This window comes from Perognathus longimembris, chromosome 15 (assembly GCF_023159225.1).
Source record: "Perognathus longimembris pacificus isolate PPM17 chromosome 15, ASM2315922v1, whole genome shotgun sequence".
Taxonomy (NCBI): Eukaryota; Metazoa; Chordata; class Mammalia; order Rodentia; family Heteromyidae; genus Perognathus; species Perognathus longimembris.
The window spans coordinates 47363122-47383606 of NC_063175.1; the positions used below are offsets into that span (position 1 = coordinate 47363122).

The 20485-nt window shown below is 44.9% G+C and overlaps 1 protein-coding gene and 1 long non-coding RNA gene across 6 annotated transcripts in view; one reads left to right on the forward strand and one right to left on the reverse strand.

Annotated features, from left to right (window-relative positions):
- The window catches only part of LOC125364281, a 30531-nt gene extending 25261 nt beyond the window's left edge, over positions 1-5270 (reverse strand). The window contains exon 1 of the long non-coding RNA XR_007213453.1: positions 3453-5270. This is a non-coding gene — a long non-coding RNA (uncharacterized LOC125364281). The remainder of the gene's footprint in view (positions 1-3452) is intronic.
- The window catches only part of Nedd4l (NEDD4 like E3 ubiquitin protein ligase), a 283441-nt gene that overhangs the window by 162080 nt on the left and 100876 nt on the right, over positions 1-20485 (forward strand). Inside the window, exon 1 of one of the 5 annotated variants that reach the window (XM_048363770.1) lies at positions 1644-2231. The exons of 3 other annotated variants lie outside the window; for them this stretch is intronic. In XM_048363770.1, the coding sequence (XP_048219727.1) occupies positions 2037-2231 (195 nt within the window). In that variant the 5' untranslated portion in view covers positions 1644-2036. Of the gene's footprint in view, positions 1-1643; positions 2232-20485 lie in introns of those variants that run through there. One more of the 5 variants, XM_048363769.1, reaches the window with a different exon arrangement.

Sequence of the window (20485 nt, forward strand, 5' to 3'; positions counted from 1 at the left end):
TTACTGCAGAAACCACATTCATACCCTTCTTCAGTTTTTCTTCCCCCCCCCCTTTGGGGGGAGAAACAAGGGGGGCGGTGTTCTTTTTTTCTCTTACCTGGCATATATGAAAGAGAATATTTTTTCCAGCTGAGTTCCTTTTCTTCGGTACGTCTGTGTCCTGACAATCATCATTTTTGAGATCCACACACACACACACCCTTTTTAATGAAAAATGTTTATAGTACCCAGAGGTGGACCAGACACAACTGGCCCTGCGGTATGTCATACCCCGCCCCGCCCCCCCCCTCCTCCTAGCTATTTTGTTACTGGGAGATCATGGTCTAATTATTTCCCATTAAAAGGACACTCATTCTGTGGGGTGTGTAATCGTATTTATAGTACGTTTTATGAGTTTGCATTCCGTCATGGTAGTGTAGTAATATCATAAATAACAAACAACATCTGACACTTGGGAAAGAGTCCCCCCCCCCCTTCACCCCCCATAGTCTAGCAGTGTTGGACTTGTCAGTATTTGGTGTGTGTGTGGACTTTGGTGTGTGTGTGGGGGGGCTCCGGCCAGTGTGTGCCGGGCGTTTACGAATCTGGGGTCCCTGGCACCACTCACTGGAGTTGGGAAAGCAAATGCCCTGTTGCGTGTGATGCGGTCAGATTTACAGCAGTATGGCTGGAAGTGTGTTTGCTGTCTCAAGTCAGCTGCCCGAGCTCCCCGCTGGGCCGCCCCTTTCTGACAGAACAGCAGCAGCTGGGAAGGTGCTGTTTCAGGCTGTTGCTGTTTAAAAAAAAAAAAAAAATATGAGAGCGAGGGGGGAAAGAGCCGGGAGTCCAGAAGCTGGCATTGGAGGGGGAGAGCGCTCGCGGTCATGTGGTTCTGGCCATCCTACCCTCTGTCACAGGGCGGATGAGAGCTTTTTGCTCTTATCCAATCATGCCTGGAATGCCGCTTGCCACTTGGGCTATTTCTGCTATCTGTCGCTCCTGGTCGCAGTGCTAACGGTTTGGCAGATGGGACACTTTTTCTTGGAGTTGGTGTCTTTGGGTTTTGACTTCTGGCAGTGCCGGGCTCCTTGTTGCCGCTTGGCCCTCGCTCCCTCCCGGCCCCCCTGGGCACCATGGCCCATCGGCTTCGGTTTCATTTTGGCTCTGGTCGTAGCAACACAGCCCCCGAGTCAGAGATCCTAGACCAGGAGAGAGAAGACGACTTTTCCATGGCATTCCACACCCTCCCGCGGAGGAGCAGCCCGCACCCCTGCGCCCAGCCCGGAGGGGAGGACGGCGGGGGGCTGCAGGAAGGGGGGGTGGGCGCGCTCAAGCGCAGCTCGTCCATGTTCATCCCGCAGCTCCTGGCCGGGGTGGACGCGCGCCCCACCCGCAGCTCCTCGGTGCAGATCTCCCTGCAGCGCAAGGCCGCCGACGGGGCCACCGAGGGGTGCGGGCCACCCGAGGGCCCCGGAGACCGGCCCCCCGGTGCGGCCTCCGAGCTCGGGGACCAGGCCACCGCCGCCCCCAGGGCCTCGGCCCAGAGGGGCTCCAAGGAGGCCGCCTCCCCCCCGAGGGCCACCACCCCCGGGAGCTCCCCTCCCGGGGCCCCGCAGGTCAACGGCACGTGCGGGCCCCGCGTGCGGTGGCCGGGGCCCGCGGAGGAGGGCACGGAGGAGGACGCCGCCCCGGGCCTGCGCATCCAGCACCGCGCCTCCAGCGCCGACGTGCGCCAGGTGCGCCTGCTGCCCTTCGGCTCGGACGGCCAGGCCACGCCGGAGCCCCGGCGCTGGTCCCTGCAGCACGTGCCAGACGCTTCGGGAAGCTCCGGCAAGCGATGCTTCGTCTTCCAGCTGCAACCGCCCCATCCCGGCGCCCCCCCGGGACTGGGTGGCGACTTCAACTTCGGCTTCACCGGCACCAAGGGGGACCGCTTGGTGAGGTATCCCCGCATCCGGCTGGAGAGGAGTACTTCGTACCCCACCCAGCCCCGCGTGGGCCGGGGGAGCCCCACGGAAGACCGAGGCGCCCCCGAGGCGCCGTCCCGCGCCGGCAGGATGGTCCCCGAGAGCCACAGGACCAACTCCGGGGAGAGGACCTCGCCGGGCGGCCCAGGATGCATGTTTAAGATCAGGCAAGATCAGAACGCCGGGCAGCAGCATTTTCGCATCCTGGTGACTCGGGGACCCGAGGAAGCCCCCCCGAGTCCCCAAGAGGAGAAGAGTCCAGGCCCCCCGGGAGCGGGCGCCGGGGTAAGTGTGCGCGTGCGTCCCTCCTCGGAGGGCGGCTTCCGGGCCACGAGGCTGATGGTTCTGCATCCTCCGGGAGTTCCCCTGCTCTCCGGTGTTTCGGTAGAGGTCTACGAAACGTGCTTTTCCCTTGTCGGAAAATAACTTTTCTCTAGGTCTTCAACGTAAAAGAGGGCTGGCTAACTTGGAAATCCAAGCACACACACACACACACACACACACACACACACACACACTTTCTGAACGCAAGAATTTGACATGTTTATTACTTCACATTAGTCTGCCCCAAAAGCAGCCAGTCTCCCAAATTTCAATGTTGTGGGACATGCATTTTAAAGGCCGCTTTCAAGGATAGCCTGTGACAGATTTTCTCTTTAACTGATAAAAGTCAGAGGCTTTTGCAAAGGACTTGAGTGTTAGTCTCTCGGTAAGCAAGCGTAGGTTAAGGTCTGGCCCTTGCTTGCTGGAGTGTCGGTGGTCCTTGTTATGCATTGTCGTGTGTGTGTGCATGTCCCACTAGGTAGTACTAAACAAGAGTAGCATTGCTTTTATGCCAGTAAGGGGTGTGTTTTTAAAGTTGATTGGCTTAGGGACCAAGGTTAGGCAAGGGTGGGATGGGGATTCACGATGATCAGATAGCTGGGAGCCCTGCAACCTAACACTGCCGGCTTCAGTGTCCAAGACAAGGATGCTGTATATAGAATAGCAAGTGCCCTGACTCCAGCTGTGGTGGAAGTAGATGCCACTGGGCAAGATTCGGGCTTTCTTGGGAGTGGGTTCTGGCCTCTCACCACCTTTCAGTGAAATGGAGTAAAGAAAGACAGCTGCTATAAGGCTGGGGTGACACTACAGCTTTCCTGGTTTAGAAGTTGAGATGAGAAGCTTGGTTTGTTAAGTTTTTTCTTTATCGTAATCTCTAGGCATTGAATGTTTTCTCAAAGAGCAGATTCTTTATGCTTTGCATTGGGATCTCCCCTTCCCCCACCAACTTCATGTGATTACAAGTTTTAGGATGTCATTGTGAAATGCCCATGGGCCAATTATCTTTTAACAGCAGGTGATTGAGTATTAATGTGCACTTGTCCGTTACTGCTTTGTGTTCAGAAGTACTTTCCCAATGGAAGCAAACTTTCCCCCTGTTTTCTCATTGGTTTCTACCCTTGTGAAGATGTAATCATATGCCAAAGGTAAATAGATTTTCTTCTTTTCTCTCTTTCCATATACCTTTTCTTTTATAATCCAACACTTTTTTATTAGAAAGCAGTTAGGTGCTTTGCTTTGGTCTGAACCCATACTTGTTACTATACAATGATCTGAATTTTAGTATACCCCCCAAAAACATTACTGTGATGACAGTTGTAGGCTTTTACCAAGTGGCACTACTCCACACTGAGCTTGAACCTGAAACGACACAAAGATGGGGGGGGGGTGGATTTCCTAGAGTTTGGATAACTTCAGTTGCATTAGTGAAATCTCAAATGATTTCACAGTTCACACATCAAGGACAAAGACATTTGTACAATTAAAATCTCATTTGGTCTAGGATTCCTCATGAAATTTAAAAAGTAATTGTGTGTATCTTCTAAGTATTCTCCTAGCTTTCAAGGTTGGCATAATGGAGAAAGGTTTTTAGAAATTTGGAAATCAAGAATAAGAGGTAGGAAGTCGACAGTTTTCAGATAGATGTATGTGTGTATGTTTATACATGTACATAAATTAGAAGATGGGTTAGTAAGATGGTTTTCTTTCGAGCAAAAGCTCTTTTCCTTAAAAACAAAAACAATCTTGGTCCCCTGACAAGCCTGTCTGCTCCATTCAGCAACTTTCATATGGACCAGGGGTGTTAAGTGGAGGTAGCAGCTGCCACGGCCTTATTTATCTTGAAGGAAAACATTTACTAGGGCGTCTGCAGTCTGGCTGCCATCATGTTTTTTTGGCATTTCAAATATCTGCTGCTTTGATTGGAATGCCATTTCATTATTAAGTGTACATGAAAAATTAACCAAAATGGATTACAGTCTGGGTTTGGGCTGGCGTAAAAAAACTTTTCGTTTGGGACTGTTTCTTAGGAACCTTAGGATTCCTTTTACAAATGTGCTCAAATTTCATAAGCTGTGCCTCAGATCTTACTACAGGGTTAAGTAAGTAGCTGGGTATTTTATGGGTCTGAGTCTTTCAAATACTCAGTCATGACCAAAGCTAAAATAGGACATGACTGCAAAAAATGTTAACCAGCTAGGTTCTTAGAAAAAATACAGAGATAATAAACTCCTACCAGGTCAGCCATCATCAGTAAAACAGCATTGATTCTTAAAGTTTTCAGTTATAGTTAGCACCGTGATTTCAGAGGTCTTAGAATACATGTGTCCAGTCTAAGGCATAAGTAGTAGTCATTTAATAAATAAACTTATTGTCTTAGCTTATATTTGGGGTGCTGTTGGCTCAATTGTCTAACTGTGTTAGAGTTCCTCCAAAGAAGTTGAGTCCACCTTTACGAGAGTACATGTCTTCCCCCTTTGAATATTGTTTTGTGCATAGGAACTGCTAAATTCTGCATTTTACAAGCCACTGGAGCCAGCTTTCTAATCCCATTAATGTTATTAAGTGTTTAAGACCTACTGTGTATATAACATTACACTAGTTCCTTGGAAAGGGGCAGGGGCATCTCAGTTTCTTGCTGACACAAGAGTCTGTAACGTAAACAGAGGGAGGAAGGCCCCTGGGACAGAAGCAGGAATTCTCACACCTCCTCCCCACACTAATAGGAAGGGAGTGTCTTTCTTTCTTTCCAGCCCCTGCTCTCTGAACTCTTCCTGTGTGCTCTCTGAGCAGATCCTTCACAGAAATAGCTCCAGAGTCTTGTTGTGAATAAAAATTCATTTCACTGTTCAACAAAGGAATAGCCAGATCCTATTTTTTAAATTGGGAAGACATTTCAGTTTGAACACTGTAGAGAAGATGCTTTTAATATTGAAAAGATATTTTTAATATACAGAAAATATTTTATATTAATATTAGTCGGTTCATTTTTATTAAGTTATTTTTATTGTAAAGATGATGTATAGAGGGGTTATAGTTACATAACCCAGGTAATGAGTGCATTTCTTTTTGAACAGTGTCACCTCGACCCTTGTTTTCTCCCAGTTATTTCCCCATTGGGCCTCCTTTTCCACAAATTATATAGTTCATTTTCAACATCATGTCATAGTTCATTTTCAACATCATGTCTAGCGTCACTGCTGAATTAGTTCACTCTTTGTCCCATCATTTCTGTGCTCCCCCTACCCTCCCCAAAACAGATAAAATTACATAACAAGACAAAAGGCACAGAAATTAAAAAAAAAAAAAGCAACGAAGGAGAAAAAAGAAGGAAAATAACAAAAAACTGTTTCTATTTCTTGGAGTTCATTTCAACAAACATCGTTTTAAACATGATCATATGCACATTACTATTGAACCTTTGTGATCCTCTCCTAAGAATATCCTCCTTGGGTCTCACTGTGTGAATGTTTAAGATTCCTGTTTAGTTTATTGCACCCAAGTGTAATTTTTTTGTCTTTTAGCATCCATTGTGTTTACTTGTAGATTTATAGGCACATTCTAATTACTACAAATGAGGGAAACTGTGTGCCTGTGTTTCTTTGGGACTGGCTTACTTGGCTAATACAATTTTTTCCAGGTCCTTCCATTTCCTTATGAATGGTGTGCTGAATCATTCTTTCTGATGGAAGCGCAGAATATACCACATTTTCTTGATCCATTTGTCCACTGAGGGGCATCTGCGTTGATTCCTTATCTTGGCTATGGTAAACAATACTGCAGTGAACATGCTTGTGCTGGTAGCTTTAGTGTAGCCTTGCTTGTAGTTTTATTGGATAAATGCCCAGGAGTGGGATTGCTGGGTCATAGGAAAGCTCTATGTTTAGTCTTTTGAGGAACCTCCATACTGCTTTCCAGAGTGGTTGGACAAGTTTACATTCCCACTAACAGTGTAGTAGTGGTGTTCCCTTTTGGCCACATTTCTGCCAACATTTGGTATTGTTCGTTTTCTTGATAATAGCCATTCTAATTGGGGTGAGGGGGAATTGCAATGTTATTTTGATTTGCAATTTTTTGTGGCCCGAAATATTGAATATTTCTTCATGTGTGTATTAGATGTTCTTTTTTCTTCTGAGAAGTCTTTAGCCCATTAATTGGGTTGTTGTCTCTTTGATTGTTTTTGAGGGATTTAATTTTTTGAGCTCTGTTTTAGATATGAGGCCATTTTTTAAAAGCTATGAAAATCAACAGTATATTGTAATAGATAAAAAAAAAATTCATATGTCCTTGCATTATTTGGCTTTTGGTTGGATTTTATAAACTTTTTCCCCTGCCAGATATAGTAGTGATCTTTTCTTCTTGTCATACATACAAATAACCTTATATTTATATGACTGCAACTTTCTACTCTTTTCCAGGTATGTTTTAAAAAGGCTAACAGTTTGTATTTGTCAACTTAATCATCCTGGACTTGAAGCCATAGCTTCTGTGTTAGCATGTCACAACTGGAAGAATAGTTTTTGTATATTTCACTTGGAATGTGTGACTCCGATTGTGCAGGAATTGGTCTCACTGGGTCTTTACAACTAGCTTGTGAAGGTGTTCCTGTTCCTGATGAAGGGGTGTGATACTGTCATCAGGTAACATTGTATGTACATCATAATACATGCCATATGGATATGATGGAATATATATATCTTCACCTACTACCTATCTGTCTTTATCTTTACACAATTAAGAAGCATGTGTGAAGCCAAAAGGCAGCTTTAATGCATCTTGTGGTGTGGTGGTTTTTGCTGAGAAGTTTGTCAATGGTTCTGTTTAGTACTTTCCTTATGGAAGGAAGAGCCAGGCTTGGCAGGTTACTAGCTCTGGGTTCTGAGGGAGTTAAGACTCTTAAGCCTGCTCTCCCATCATTAAAACTACATAGCCACTGTGTGCAGCTTCCTAGGCCCCTAGTTAGGTGTAAATAAGGCAGTGTGTGTAGGAGTTGCTTATCGATGAGCTAAGTCTATGAGTCAGTTAGCCTAACTGGAAACAGATTTGGGGTGGCATGGCATTAAGCACAAGGACCACATGTGTTGTGGTGCCTCTGGAAAATACCAACTCTCATGGCCTTTCCGTTGTTATCTGGGCTTTCCTGAGAGTTTGTCCCCACCACCACCCTGAGATGGTGTTGTTTTAAAAGGATTGGTTTGGGAGTTCATGCCTGTAATCCTAGCTACTCAGGAGGCTACCGTTTGAGGATTGTGGTTTGAAGCCAGCCAAGACAGGAAAGTCTGTGAGACTCTTAACTTACCCAAAAGCTGGAAGCAGAGCCATGGCTCAAGTGACAGAGCATCAGCCTTGACCAAAAAAAAAAAAAAAAGCCAAGAAAGAGTGGAAAGAATGCAAGGCTCTTGAGTTCAACCTCCAGTACCAGCACCAAAAAAAAAAAAAGGGACCTACTTGCACAGTTTTATCTACTTGTACAATGTGAAATGAACAAGCAGATTTAACTACATATTATTATTGCCAAGAAATAAACTAAAATCTCTAAATATTTTTTTCTTAATTACACTACCAACACATTTACAGTGGTGGGGGAAGGAGAGAAAATTAATGCAATTTGAAATTGTTGATTGTGTAGTTATCAAAACACCCAGATTTCCTCTGCGAATGTCAGAAGATTGGGAATCCCATTGCAAAATGCACCGGTTATGATGATTCAGAAGTTTGTCACCTTGTTTGCAATCTCCTAATTCCTTTCATTCACTTAAGAAGCATATACTAGCGCATAACCTGCCCAAGAAAGAGCATCAAACAGACCATCTACCTGCTATCCAGGTGGAATATTTTAAAGGCCTATAAGAGTGGAGTCTAGAAAGTATTCATGAAAGTAGGTGTTACAAATCTTGAGTTTCTGGACCAGTGAGGATTGATTGCTAGCTGGGTGTGTATCTCCAGTGCATCTTGTTCTTATTGAAGTATTTTCTCCCTGTCTCTGTCTGTTATACAGCGAGATAGGTGTTCTGGGGTGAGAGGGCCTGCTACCCTGACGGTTTTGCACTGTGTCCTGAATTCAGGGTGTGTCTCTAAGGCATCAACCTGTCTTCACAAGAAGTTCATTTTCAGGATGGAGAAGATCGGATTTCAAGAAGCTTGCATTTTATGCTTACAGATCATTTTACAACCATACCATGTTCTGACATTTGTGAGTAAGTTCTTATATTTCCCAGTGACCAGACAGGTCAGGAAATGAAATAAATTTGAAAGGGGACCAGCTTCGACTACCTCAGCCATACCTCCATTTCAGGCTTTTTGGTGGTTAATTGGAGGTAGAAGTCTCAAGGACTTTTCTGCCTGGGCTAGCTTCAGATGGTGATTCTTAGATCTCAGCCTCCTAAGGAGCTGGGATTACAAGCGTGAGCCACAGGCACCTGGTGCACTGCTTTCCTGAGCTTTAGCACTATCCCTCCACTTTAGAATTCAGATACTTAGCATCAGGTCCTAACTGCTTGCCCTTGCTCCCTATTTTTTTTTTAACTCTTCATTTGTGTTATTAGTCAATATTGCACTGTGTACTCAGTTATCCAAATGAATGAAATTCTGCCATGTAATAAGAAACTAGAATCTCTCCACTGGCAAATCTACATTTCTCAGCTCCTTGGAGTTTACAGAGCCCATTTTTGTTGGTAGCAGTAAGTGAAGTGGCTTTTCCTTCTGCATGCAGTAGCAGGGACCCACCCTGCTCTCGCCTGAACCATCATTCACTAACTTGTGGCCAGCTGTGTGAGCAGTCACGTCCTTCCTGAGAAATTTATGGGGGATTCTCTCTTTCCAGAGGTTAATGGAGAACTGTAGACGTCTACACTATATTTAATGACTCACATACATCATAACTTCTTAAGTCTTTCGTGTGTGTGCAAGTACAAGAAAGAGAGAGTGACAGAAAGAGAGAGAGTGAAGGAAGGGTTTGGTTCCAATTTTTACTATTGAGATGAATGGAAATGTTGAGATGAAACAGAAGTACTGACATATTCATATTAAACTCCACCCCTTTTTCAAATGGAGGTGTTTTTAGGCTAGGAATTACATTGTAGAACTCACACATCTCTTGACTTTTTAAAGGAATTAGCGTCATGTGAATATAATAAACTAGTCCATAGCTCTGGGATTCTTCTATATCTTTTATATTATCCTCTTCTTGCGTTAGAATGACTTAAGCATAGTATCTCTTCCCTACAACTGTGTTTTTGTTTATGTGTTTTTTGTTTTGATACTAGAGTTTGAACTCAGGGTTTGCATTAGCTCATCTAGTATTCAAATTGTATAAATACTGTTTTATTATTATAAAGGTGATGTTCAGAGGGGTTAAGTTACATAAGTCACCCTTCCTTGGTTCTTTCCCATCTGTGCTCACCCGCAAGTTGTATAATGTAGTTCATGTTCAACATTGTATCTACTGAGTAAGCCACATCTCCATCCTGACTTTTCTTTTTATTTCTTTCTTTCTTTTTTTGTTTTTCCTAGTGATGGAGCTTGAACTCAGGGCCTGGGTGCTGTCCCTGAGTTCTTTTGCTTAAGGCTTGTGCTCTACCACTTTGAGCCAGAGCTCCACTTCCCATTTTTGAGTGGTTAATTGGAGATGAATCTCACAGAGATTTTCCTGCCCAGGCTGATTTCAGACTGCGATCCTCAGATCTCAGCCTCCTGAGTGGCTAGGATTACAGACATGAGCCACTGGCATCCAGCTCCAGCTTGACTTTTTGCTGGTTATAGAGGTGATGGAGCCTTGTGAACTTGTCTTGCTTAGGGCTAGACTTGAACTGTGATCCTCTAGATCTCAGCCTCCTCAGTAGCTAAGATTATGGGCACGAGCCACCAGCACCTGGCTCCTATGTCTTTATTGATTGTGTTTTTCTACTTGAATAAAGAGGTACAGAATTGTTGGGGGGGGAACTGTAAGCATTTTAGCTTAGTTTCAATATTTGATTTAACTTCTTACTAGGAGCCATGCTGCTTAAAAGGTACTACCCATCAGCATGTCTTACCCTGGATGCCAAAGGTCAGTAGGCAGGGGCCAGGGCCTTCCCCCCTCCCCGCCCTCAGGTGGATTTCCTCAGCTGGACGTGCTTTTTCATGCCATGGTACTTTTTTCTCCAGCGAATGTGCACAAGGATTATTTTTTGTTTTTGTTTCATAGAGTTCACAGAGCCAAGCTCCTTTAGAACTTATTAGCCTGGTTGCTTTCATTTCAGAAACAAAGAATCTGAGGAATTAACCTTGATGATGGTAGAAAAATAGTCCTTCTGTGTCTCAACTGTGCAATAATTATTTTTTTTAATAACTGTTGCGTGCCCTGCACCGCCCCCTCCTAAGGGTGGAAATAGAACGTTTGGTGGGCCCGGCTTGTGAGTTTGCAGATTCACAGACAGAGGGGAGGGCGTAGGGGAGGGCTTGTGAGGCCAGCCCAGCGTCAAGTCATGTTTTAATTAGAAAGGTCACTGAAGCATTTCTGAAGAATTTCGGGGTGTAGTTATCCACAGGAACCATCCCTCTTTCTTTCATCCAGTGTGGAGTTGAGTGACTTCCTTCCTTCCTGGTCTCCAGTCTCAACGCTATTCCCTGCATGCCTGCCTGGCCGGGCTGAGCAGTGGAAGTGCCCACACTGTAGTTCCTTATGCTGAGTGGTGGCCTCAGAGAACTAGACAGTCATCTGACTTTTGCCATTGTCCCAGCACCATCAGTAGGAGCATAATTTGCACGGCGATGAGAAGGCTTTCCTTATGGGGTTGACTTCATATTAACTTAGGTATTGACGCGATAGAAAATGGATCCCAAAGAATTAAAGAAACATGCCTTTAAATGCTTGCATTTCTTGTCCCTTGTGATGATACTGTGTACCGGAGATGCCAGTTCATACTCCACATTATGATATGGGAAGTGTGATCTTAATTATGAACCATGCATACACTTAAGTATTACCTGAATTTAGCTTTAACCAAAAAAAAAAAAAAATCCACACATGTGGGGCCACAGTTCCCACAGGAGAGGGAGCTACACAGCGTCTGCACCTTATCCAGGTGGCAGCTTCTCTCTCTGGGGGTAAAGGGGAAGTAGGTAGGTAGTGAGTAGGAGTGGCTCATTAGGTATGGGTGGATCTGGGGACTAGTGGGAGGAGCTGAGGACCTGAGGCTAAGGAAATGCTAACACACATAAACCATATTTTGTTTTTATGTAGATGTAGTCATCAGAAAAAAATCATAATATTAGTTGAATCTACAACCTAAACTAGGCAACACTCAAGATACATCATTTCGTGTGAACTATTCCACTTCATAGGATAAAAAGCAGTTAAAATTGAGTTCAGATCTGTGAATAATGATAAATTCCTAACCTTTGTAGCAGGAAAGGAAACACACAGAAAAGTTGGACCACAGTCAGCCACATAAAACCATTCAATTTCTGAACCATGGAAGATTTTTTTTTAAAGAGGGAAACAACAGATGTGTTTCTTAATGATTAATATGGGTTCCGCATCTTGTGTCATCTTTCCAGTGTCTATAACCCTATGTATATATTTCTGCCAGTGAATTCCTATCAGTGTAGTGAAAGTTCCAGTAAATACTAGAAAAATACTGAGCTTCCCAGCTCACAACTCTCCAACCTTTTGATGTAAATGTGTGCAGAAGAATGAATTCAGTGATTAATGATCAAGGCAGAAAGGCCTGGCTGCAGCTCCCAGCACTTTGTAGCTTTTACCTTATAAACATGGCAAATAACTAAAACGCGTCATGAAAATTTGAAGTTGAACATGGTATACTGAAATTGCAGGTGACAATACGAGTGTGACTTTACAGTGATTCCTACGCATTGAAGTACTGTAAATAATTCTTGTGGCGTGACATTTATTGTAATTAATTGAATTGAAGTTTTAAAAGGAAGCCTTTTAAGGGAGTTGTGTTTCCTGCAGTTTGTTTTGTGGAACTGGAGTTGGAATTCAAGGCCTCATGCATACCAAACAAGAGCCCAGTGCCTGCAATTCTAGCTATTCCCAAGGCTAAGATCTAAGGATCACAGTTCAGAGCCAGCCGGGGCAGACAAATCAGTAAGGCTCCAGTCTCCATTTAACCCATACAAAGCTGGAACTGGACACATGACTCAAGTGGTAGAATGCTGTCTTTCTGTGAAAAAGCAAAGCAAGTGTGTGAACCCCGAGGCATGCATATATGTACACACAAGAGTGTTAACTACTAATAAAATAGTTTTTCACTGGTTAATAATATCTAGGTCCAAGATCATGAAACCTTTTGGAAAATGTTCCTTTATCTATAGTCAGGAGCAGTTGAGCTATGCCTCCTCCCCCCTCCCCTCCCATGTTTTGCTTTACTTATTTTTTAGATAGGGTCTTGCCCATTTTGCCTAGGGCTAATAGCTTCAGACTGTGAGCCTCCTGTCCCTGCCTTCTGTGTTGCCTGGGCTGGCACTGAATTTTAGTTCTCCCGATCACTGCCTCCCTTGTAACTGGAGTATAGATATAAGCCACTGGCTTAGCCCTGGAAAAATAATCTTTTTAATCATTTCCTTAATCTGTTTGAAACTTCCATTTTAGCCAATACAGCTGGTAGTTCTCTGTGTTACTACATTTACTTGTGAAAACATTAATGTCATAAGAATATGTTTCCTGAAGTTAACATAATGACACATTTCGGTCCTCACTGTAGGTATCCATTGTCTCTGTTCAGAACCCTACTAAACTTGGAGTTTCATTCACAGAAGCAATTGTCTGTCTTTCCTAGTTCTCAATCAGTGCCCTAAAACCTAATTCAGATGAAGAGCTGGCAGGAAGCTTGAGGGGCTGTGCTGGGATTGCTCGTGAACACAGAACTGAAACAGTGCCTAGGGAGCTGAGACTTTGGGCTCTAAATCACTGAAAAAGTGCTTTGCTGTCTCTTGGGAGAGCGATGTTTGGCAGTTCACATACATCTGAGACATCTGTTTGAAAAACACCTGGAGTTTGGCAACTATCTCCAGTTTCTTTTCCTATGTTTTGCATGTGTGAAAGTTAGATGCTGAGCGGTCCTACGGGCAGCCATTTGCCTCTACTGGATTTCTGCCCTCACTGGGCCTGTGGAAGCAGGCTGATAGGATGGAGGGGCCCAGCCAGGGCTGATCCCAGCACTGTGGCACCAAGGGGCCCTGGAAAGACCTTCTGGAACTTCCCAGAAACCACAAGGTGGTGATGAAGAATCAAACCGCTCATCTTGTTAGGAAGATACATGGTTGCACGATCTAGACAAATGCCCCATCTTGGGGAAAGAATTTAGAGTCTGTTTCAATCAAGTACTAATAAAGAACGTTTTTGGAAGCTTGGTGTATTGTATGTTAGTGGATGGCAGAGAAGTCTAGAACCACACTGTGTCCTGCCCCCACCCTACCCCCTCACGTTTACACTAAAGAATGGTCCTTATCTGAAGAACTCAGGACATGATGGAGAATTTGCACCTAATGGCTGTATCATGGCAGTGGAGCAGAGAACACCTGGGCGGTTCTAGGTGTTGGTTGCCACTTCAGTGGTTTTGTTTGGCAGAGTCTTTTGGGTGCCAGGAAGAAGGAGATGGCCATGTTCTTCTGACTCATGCCATCATAATATTTATTTAAACCGTTCCCAAACCCTCCCTGTTTTGCACACGTGGAACGTTTTTGCCACTTGAACGAATGAGTAGCACTCCCCAGGGGGGCTTCACAGAGACGGCTGACAGCTCAGTGCCTTGGTGGCGTCACTAGTAGATAAGGTAGTAAGGACTCATGACTAGAATCCAGGGAGCACCCGCCGCACGCCGCATACACAGTAGTAAACAAGCAGAGCAAGGGAGGGAGAAGAGCAGAAATCCTGTGCCCACATTTGTGTGGAAGAAGATGCTGAGGGCCCCCCAGGGTGGCAGGTTGAGGGGAGCTGGGGGCGGCTAGCCAGAGCCTCCTCCAGATGCTGGCTAGTGCACCTGACGCCTCACGGAGAGGAAATGCTTTCAGAGGGATGAGTGAGTACCAAGGCCGTTCGTCCCAGGTGTGCCTAGAGGTAGGCGGAGCCTTAAGGATGCGCGCGCGTGGTGGTTCTGGGAGCACAGGGATGGAGTGCGGAGTCTGTGAAGACGGCTTAGTCGTGGGGACACGTAAGAGATGGGAAGGGATTGAACAGAGGAGGGACGGACCACATGGGGAAGGCCCGAGTGAGCTGAGGCCAGCATTTAGGGTCCAAAGCCCCGTCCCTGGTCTGTGCTGACCCCTCCTCTCCCATACCCGGTGCACGTGTTGATTTCCTGGGGTGTCAGGGGTGATCATTGGGACTCTCAGGAGGTTCCCCCCCCCACACACACACTTTCCTTCTCCGCTTTTTGTTTTTGTGTTATGGTGCCTTAAAAAGTGGAAGGCTTTTCCACTCCTCTAGGGAATGTTGTTTCAAGACGCTTTCCGCTGCCCGTGGCTCACCAGGACGTGGGTGGGTATATTTTTTTTTTTGCAGTTTTGCACCAGAGTCCGCTTCTGGTTTGCAGATAGCATTCGTCACAAGGCATATTGTCCATTGATGAATAATGTGTGGGCTACAGAGCAGATCCATAGCTTTGAAAATAACTCATTTATCCTACAGCTTCAGCCCTAGGGGAGAGAGGCTCTTAGGAAGCATTTCCCCCTTTTTCTTTTCTTTCCTTTTCTATTTTTTAGCCAGTCCTGGGGCTTGAACTCAGAGCCTGGGCGCACTTGCGCCACAGCGCCACTTCCGGCTTTTTCCGAGTAGTTTCTTGGAGATAGGAGTCTCGGGGACTTTGCTGCCTGGGCTGGCTTCAAACCGTGATCCTTGGAGCTCATCCTCCTGAGTAGTCTGGATTACAGGCATGCGCCACCGGGGCCCAGCAAGAAGCATTTTCTGGAAGCAAGATGATTGCATGTTTCCCTCGGGTTCTGGACCATCACTCTTGCCCTCTGGATTGTTGTGCATTTCCTTGCGGATAGGCAAACGGACACAATGTCAGACTGTGGCTAGAGCAGGAGAGAATGTTTTTAAGTGGCTGATACAGTAGATAATCTCCTTTGTCTCCCTCCTGAACAATTTCGTTGCAGTGTGGATTTAAACAAAGGGAAAAAAATAGATGTCATGCTTTGGAGGGAAGTCATGTGGGCCTCGTAAAGTAGTCTCAGTCAGCTCCACCTCAGTGTTGTTTGAAAAATCTATACTTGTGCAGAGGCAGAACACACTTTGATTATGTACAGAGTTGGGTATGGGGTGCTCCTAGAGCCTCTTCCTTTACCAACCCCGGCCCTGCGGGTCGGGGATTGCCACCCACAGAAACTTCACTGGACATTGTTTTTCCTCTGCACAAGTGTCTCGTTTTACGACTGTGTTGCAATCTTCTACCCATGGCCAGGTGACATCCATTGGAATGCTGGTGTGTGTTGCCAAGCAAAACAGATGCAGGAAGATTTGCCCGAGTGGGGAAGCATAGAAGCGGGGGTGGAGTGGGTAGGGTGTGTTTGGAACGTGGGAGGTGGCAGGTAGTACACAGTATTTATAGAATGGAGACCCAAGGTTTAAAATGTCATTGTTGAAAACCTGCAGAATAGATTTCTCAGGGCAGGCAAATATTTCCTGCCTTATTAAATGGTTGTCATTTTCCACTTTGCCTGGAGAATACAAAATGATTTAAAAGAGCAGAAAGAATCTTTGGCCCCATGCAAACCACCTGGTCATCAGAGTGTGTGTGTGTGTGTGTGTGTGTGTGTGTGTGTGTGTGTGTGTGTGTGTGTGTGTGTGTGTGTACTGGGGCTTGAACTCAGGGCCTGAGTGCTGTCTTCTAGCCTATTTCACTCAAAGTTGATGCCCTACCACTTGAACCACAGCTCTACTTCTGGCCTTTTGCTTCTTAGGGAGGTAAGAATCTCATAGACCTTTTTGCTCAGGCTGGCTTTAAACATTGAATACGATTATAGGTTGCTCTGGCTGGAGGTAGAGGATATGGTTTTGAGGCTCAGTGTTCCACAAAGCCAATTTCCATTCAGATGGGTCTGGGCAATACCTATGCATTCAAAGCAGTTGAGTGCGCCAGGTGAACATTTGCAAAGTCTATAAAGAAGAGCTTATCTCCCCCAAATAGCTTAGCAATGGAAGAACTGGTTTTCTACTCCGTTTCCAGCTGTAAAAGTCAGTGAAGTGGGATTTTGATCCCAGACAGGGCAAGACCGGTTTGGCTTGTTAGCCCTTGCGAGCAGATAACGGCCTTTCTCAGGCACTAAAATACCTTCCTGCTGTAAATATTAGCCAAGCACATTTTTGTGGCTTTTTGAAAAAAAAAAAAACTCCCACTTCTTGAGAGAGGTAGCCAGTTGTCAGATCTTCATAAATTTCAGAGAGGGGCAATAAGAGATTTCTTCTTAAACTTTTTAAAAGAAGAGTATTGTAAAGGAAGCAGATCATAATGGTCCTCTGGGTCAGAAAGCAGACATTGTATTCGCTTGTGCAAAAGGCACACAGGAAGGCAGCACCACAGCTTGGGCCGTGGGTGGCCTGATGCCCAAACCACTATGCTTCCTGCTTCGCGGGCTTTAAGTCTAGCCAAATCTGAGCTTTCTGGATTTTTCAGCAAGGGAAATGCCTCGGGACAGCTTCACTTTCGGTCTGGGCGATACTTCGTATACCCTCTGCTTGTTCTCTTTTGTGAACCGAGTTATCGAAGCTGTCAGCATTGTTTATTAAGTAAGAATATTATTAAGTAGGATTATTGAGGTCAAGAGTCCAATCTCAGTAGTTACCTGTTGGAATATAGCACACAATGATGTGGCTATTTCACGCTTTTGCTCTCCTGTAGCATTGCTGGAATCAGATAAGTTATTAGGAGATTTGAATAAAAGGATCCAATGGGGCACTTTGATACCTGACACATATTAATACTTAGTAAATATTAGCTGGTTTTGTTATCATCCCCTCCCCCCCCACCACCCCAAAGACAAGATGAGAATTCTTCACAAGTGATCAGGGGATTGGATATGTGATAAGCCTGTGTATTTTCTATCAGAAAACACCTTTCTCTAGTTTAGAATTTTGGTTCATTGGTATTGTATTGTACCATCCTTCCGGAGTTAGGGGATTTTGTTCTCTACTGTTATGGAAGAACTATGAAAAAAATCAATAAAAAAAACATTCTGGAAAAAGATTTTATGGCTCACTTGACTACTGAGCGTCAGCAACTTTTAGTTTTATGACTTTTAAGTTAAAGGTCCTTGAAGGCTGTGGTGGTTTGTTCTCTCCTTTTAAAAACCAAAAAAAAAATTTTTTTTTGGTAAGGCCATAGCAAGATCATTTTAGTAATGGCTACTTTTCCTGTCAATGTATTTCTCAAAAAGGTTGTTACTTTGGTTCTCATTAAACCCTTTATATCAGCTAGAAAAATAGATAGAAATCATTTTTTAATTGGTTTTCTTGTTTATGTGTGGAGGTTACTGGGGTTTGAACAGTAATCTGCCTGTTTCCTTCCTTCCTTCCTTCCTTCCTTCCTTCCTTCCTTCCAGCCTACCTACCTTCCTTCATTTTTCTGGCACTAGGTTTTGAACTCAGGGCCTTGTGTTTGCTAGACATTTGCTCTTACTGCTGAACCACCCTCCAGCCCTGCTTTGTGATAGTTTCTTGTGAGCGAGGGCATCACTTCCTGCCGGGGCACAGTCTCCCATGTCAGACTTCTGTTCAGAGCTGGAATGAAAGGTACCCAACCCTGCACCTGCCTCTGGGCTAAGAAGAGGTTCCATGGACTTCTCTGTCCTGGTTGGCCTCAAAGCCTAGTCCTCTCAGTCTCAGCATCTCAGAGTAGCTGGAGTTACAGGCGTGAGCCACTGACATTCACTCCTCCAGTTGTTTTTGAATATGATCTCACGTTTATGCCCGTGCTGACCGGACCTTGATCCTCCTGCTTGGCTTCCCGCGTAACTGGGATGACAGGTGTGCCCCATTGTGCCCAGCTTTTAACTGATGGAGTCAGGAGTGTCCCAGGTGTTGTTGGTTTTTTTTTGCTCAGGCTGACCTCAGACCACAAGCCTTTCCATCTCACCTTTGCAAGTAGCTGGGACTATAGTTATAAGCTGCTGTACTTGGCCTAAAATTATTTAAAATAACATATAGCTAGAGACCCTTTCCAAAAAGCTTTTGGTCTCTACAAATTATGGAAACTATATGATAAATGAAGACATGTAGTTGATTGTAGATTAATTGTATTTCCAGTTTTCTTTGTGCATGTACCTGATAGGCATTTTTCTATCAAGCATAAATGTTCATGGAAACAGCAAGTGGTTTCTTTCCTTCATTGATTATTACCATGTCTGTTGGGTGATAATAATGAAAGTGCATTTCTTATTTTTTCAGTTTGTGTTTTCCCAACTCAATACTGTTTTCTCTAATCTCTGAATTCAGGAATCGACTAATAAAGCCTGTGTGGAGAATTAGCTGGTAATGTTGGATGTACTTGAAGTGAGATTGTCAGCAAATTCCAGCTTGAGACCTAGGGCTGCCAAGTGTGGACGGCGCATTGTCCCCGGTATTCAGAATGTCAGAAAAAATAGCATAACTTCTCAGTTGCTTTTTCTTTCTTATATTCAAGTTTCCTGATACCTATAAGAGAATCAGAGCATTGTGTAAGATCATGGGAGATTTTCCTTTGTAGATTTATTTGTGGCAAGATTTTACGATACTGCGCTGATGAAACTTGAGAGACTAGGAAACAAATCTATACTGATAATGAATTTTTCTGAGTGCACAGTAAATATAAATGTTAACTTCTCAACTCCATGGAAGAGTTAGTATGTGTGTGTGTGTGTGTGTGTGTGTGTGTGTGTGTGTGTACACACACAGTGGGATGGCTGAAAGGAAACTGATGTTTATTTAGTTCAGCTTTCTTTCCCAACTAATGAAAAAGAATCAACCAAGTCTAGAAGGGCTGGTGACGCGCCTGCTGTTGCCACCTTCCTTCCGACACAGGTGTCCACCAGGCTGAGCGACACTTCTGAATTCCTTAGGCATTCCAGACACAGCACGCAGTTCTGCAGGTGCAAGTATTAAATAAGACAGCCCTGTGAACTTATAGGTGAAGGTTGCTGTGTATGACAAAGAGATACACTAAGGAAGTAAACAGGAAGCTGATACATAGCATTCCCAGGAGCCCTCCCAAAATAAAGGCTAGGATCTCCCCTCTGCCCTCAGATGGGGTAAAGCCTCAGTCCATCATGGCTTCTCTCCTAGATGCCAGGTGGCCACTTTTTTGTGGTCTACGTGATTTGCCTCTCTGAGGTATCAGGGAGGATATAGGCCGGTTGGGAAGGTGTGTTGAGCCTTGAGGTTTCTAATTTGACTTTTGAATCATTTGGCATATATATTTAAACTCTTTTGTTGTTTTTGTGTGTGCGTGTTTTGGAATGTCAGTAATCACGTCTATCGTGGGTGATTGTTGGCAATTTCCTGGTATGGATTAGGCACACTGGCTGCCTAACAGGTGCACTTCTCCATTCCATGAGCTCTACCAACCTGCCTTGCTTCCACCTGCTTTGCTTTGCCTCGTGTGTGCCGAGGAAGCCTCCATGTGGATTTTACTCTGGCTGTACTTCCATACAATGTGCACCATCCATTCTTAAATTATGGAGCCCTGTGTGGCGGAGCAAAGAGGCCAGGGAGGAGTGTGTGTGTGTGTGTGTGTGTGTGTGTTCGTTCCTAACCCTTTCCCATCAAGATGTGGGGATTATTTTCCTTTGCCCCGGTCCAGGTTGTTCTTAGATGCTGGGCTGTTATAGCTGAACCTCTAAAGCACTGGTGACTTCTACTTTCTGTCTGTGGAAATGCTTACTGACCGATAAAGCAGCTCGGGGTCCCTATTCAAAGAGCAATTCCAGCTGGGCACCAGCAGCTCACACCTGCAATTCTAGAGCTCTCTCAGGAGGCTGCAAGCTGAGAATCCCAGTTCAGAGTCAGCCCAGGTCCATCTTATCTCCCAATTAGCCAGCCAAGAATCGAGAGTGGAGCTGTGGCTCAAATGGTACAGCACCAGCCTTTAGCAATGAACTGCTAAGGATAGCTCCTACACTGAGTTCAAGCCCTAGTACCAGCAGAGAGAGAGAGAGGAGAGAAGAGAGAGAGAGAGGAGAGATGCAGTTTCAGCTTGCTGGCTATCCCATCATGTGGCAAATAGGTGACAATACCCCCTTGG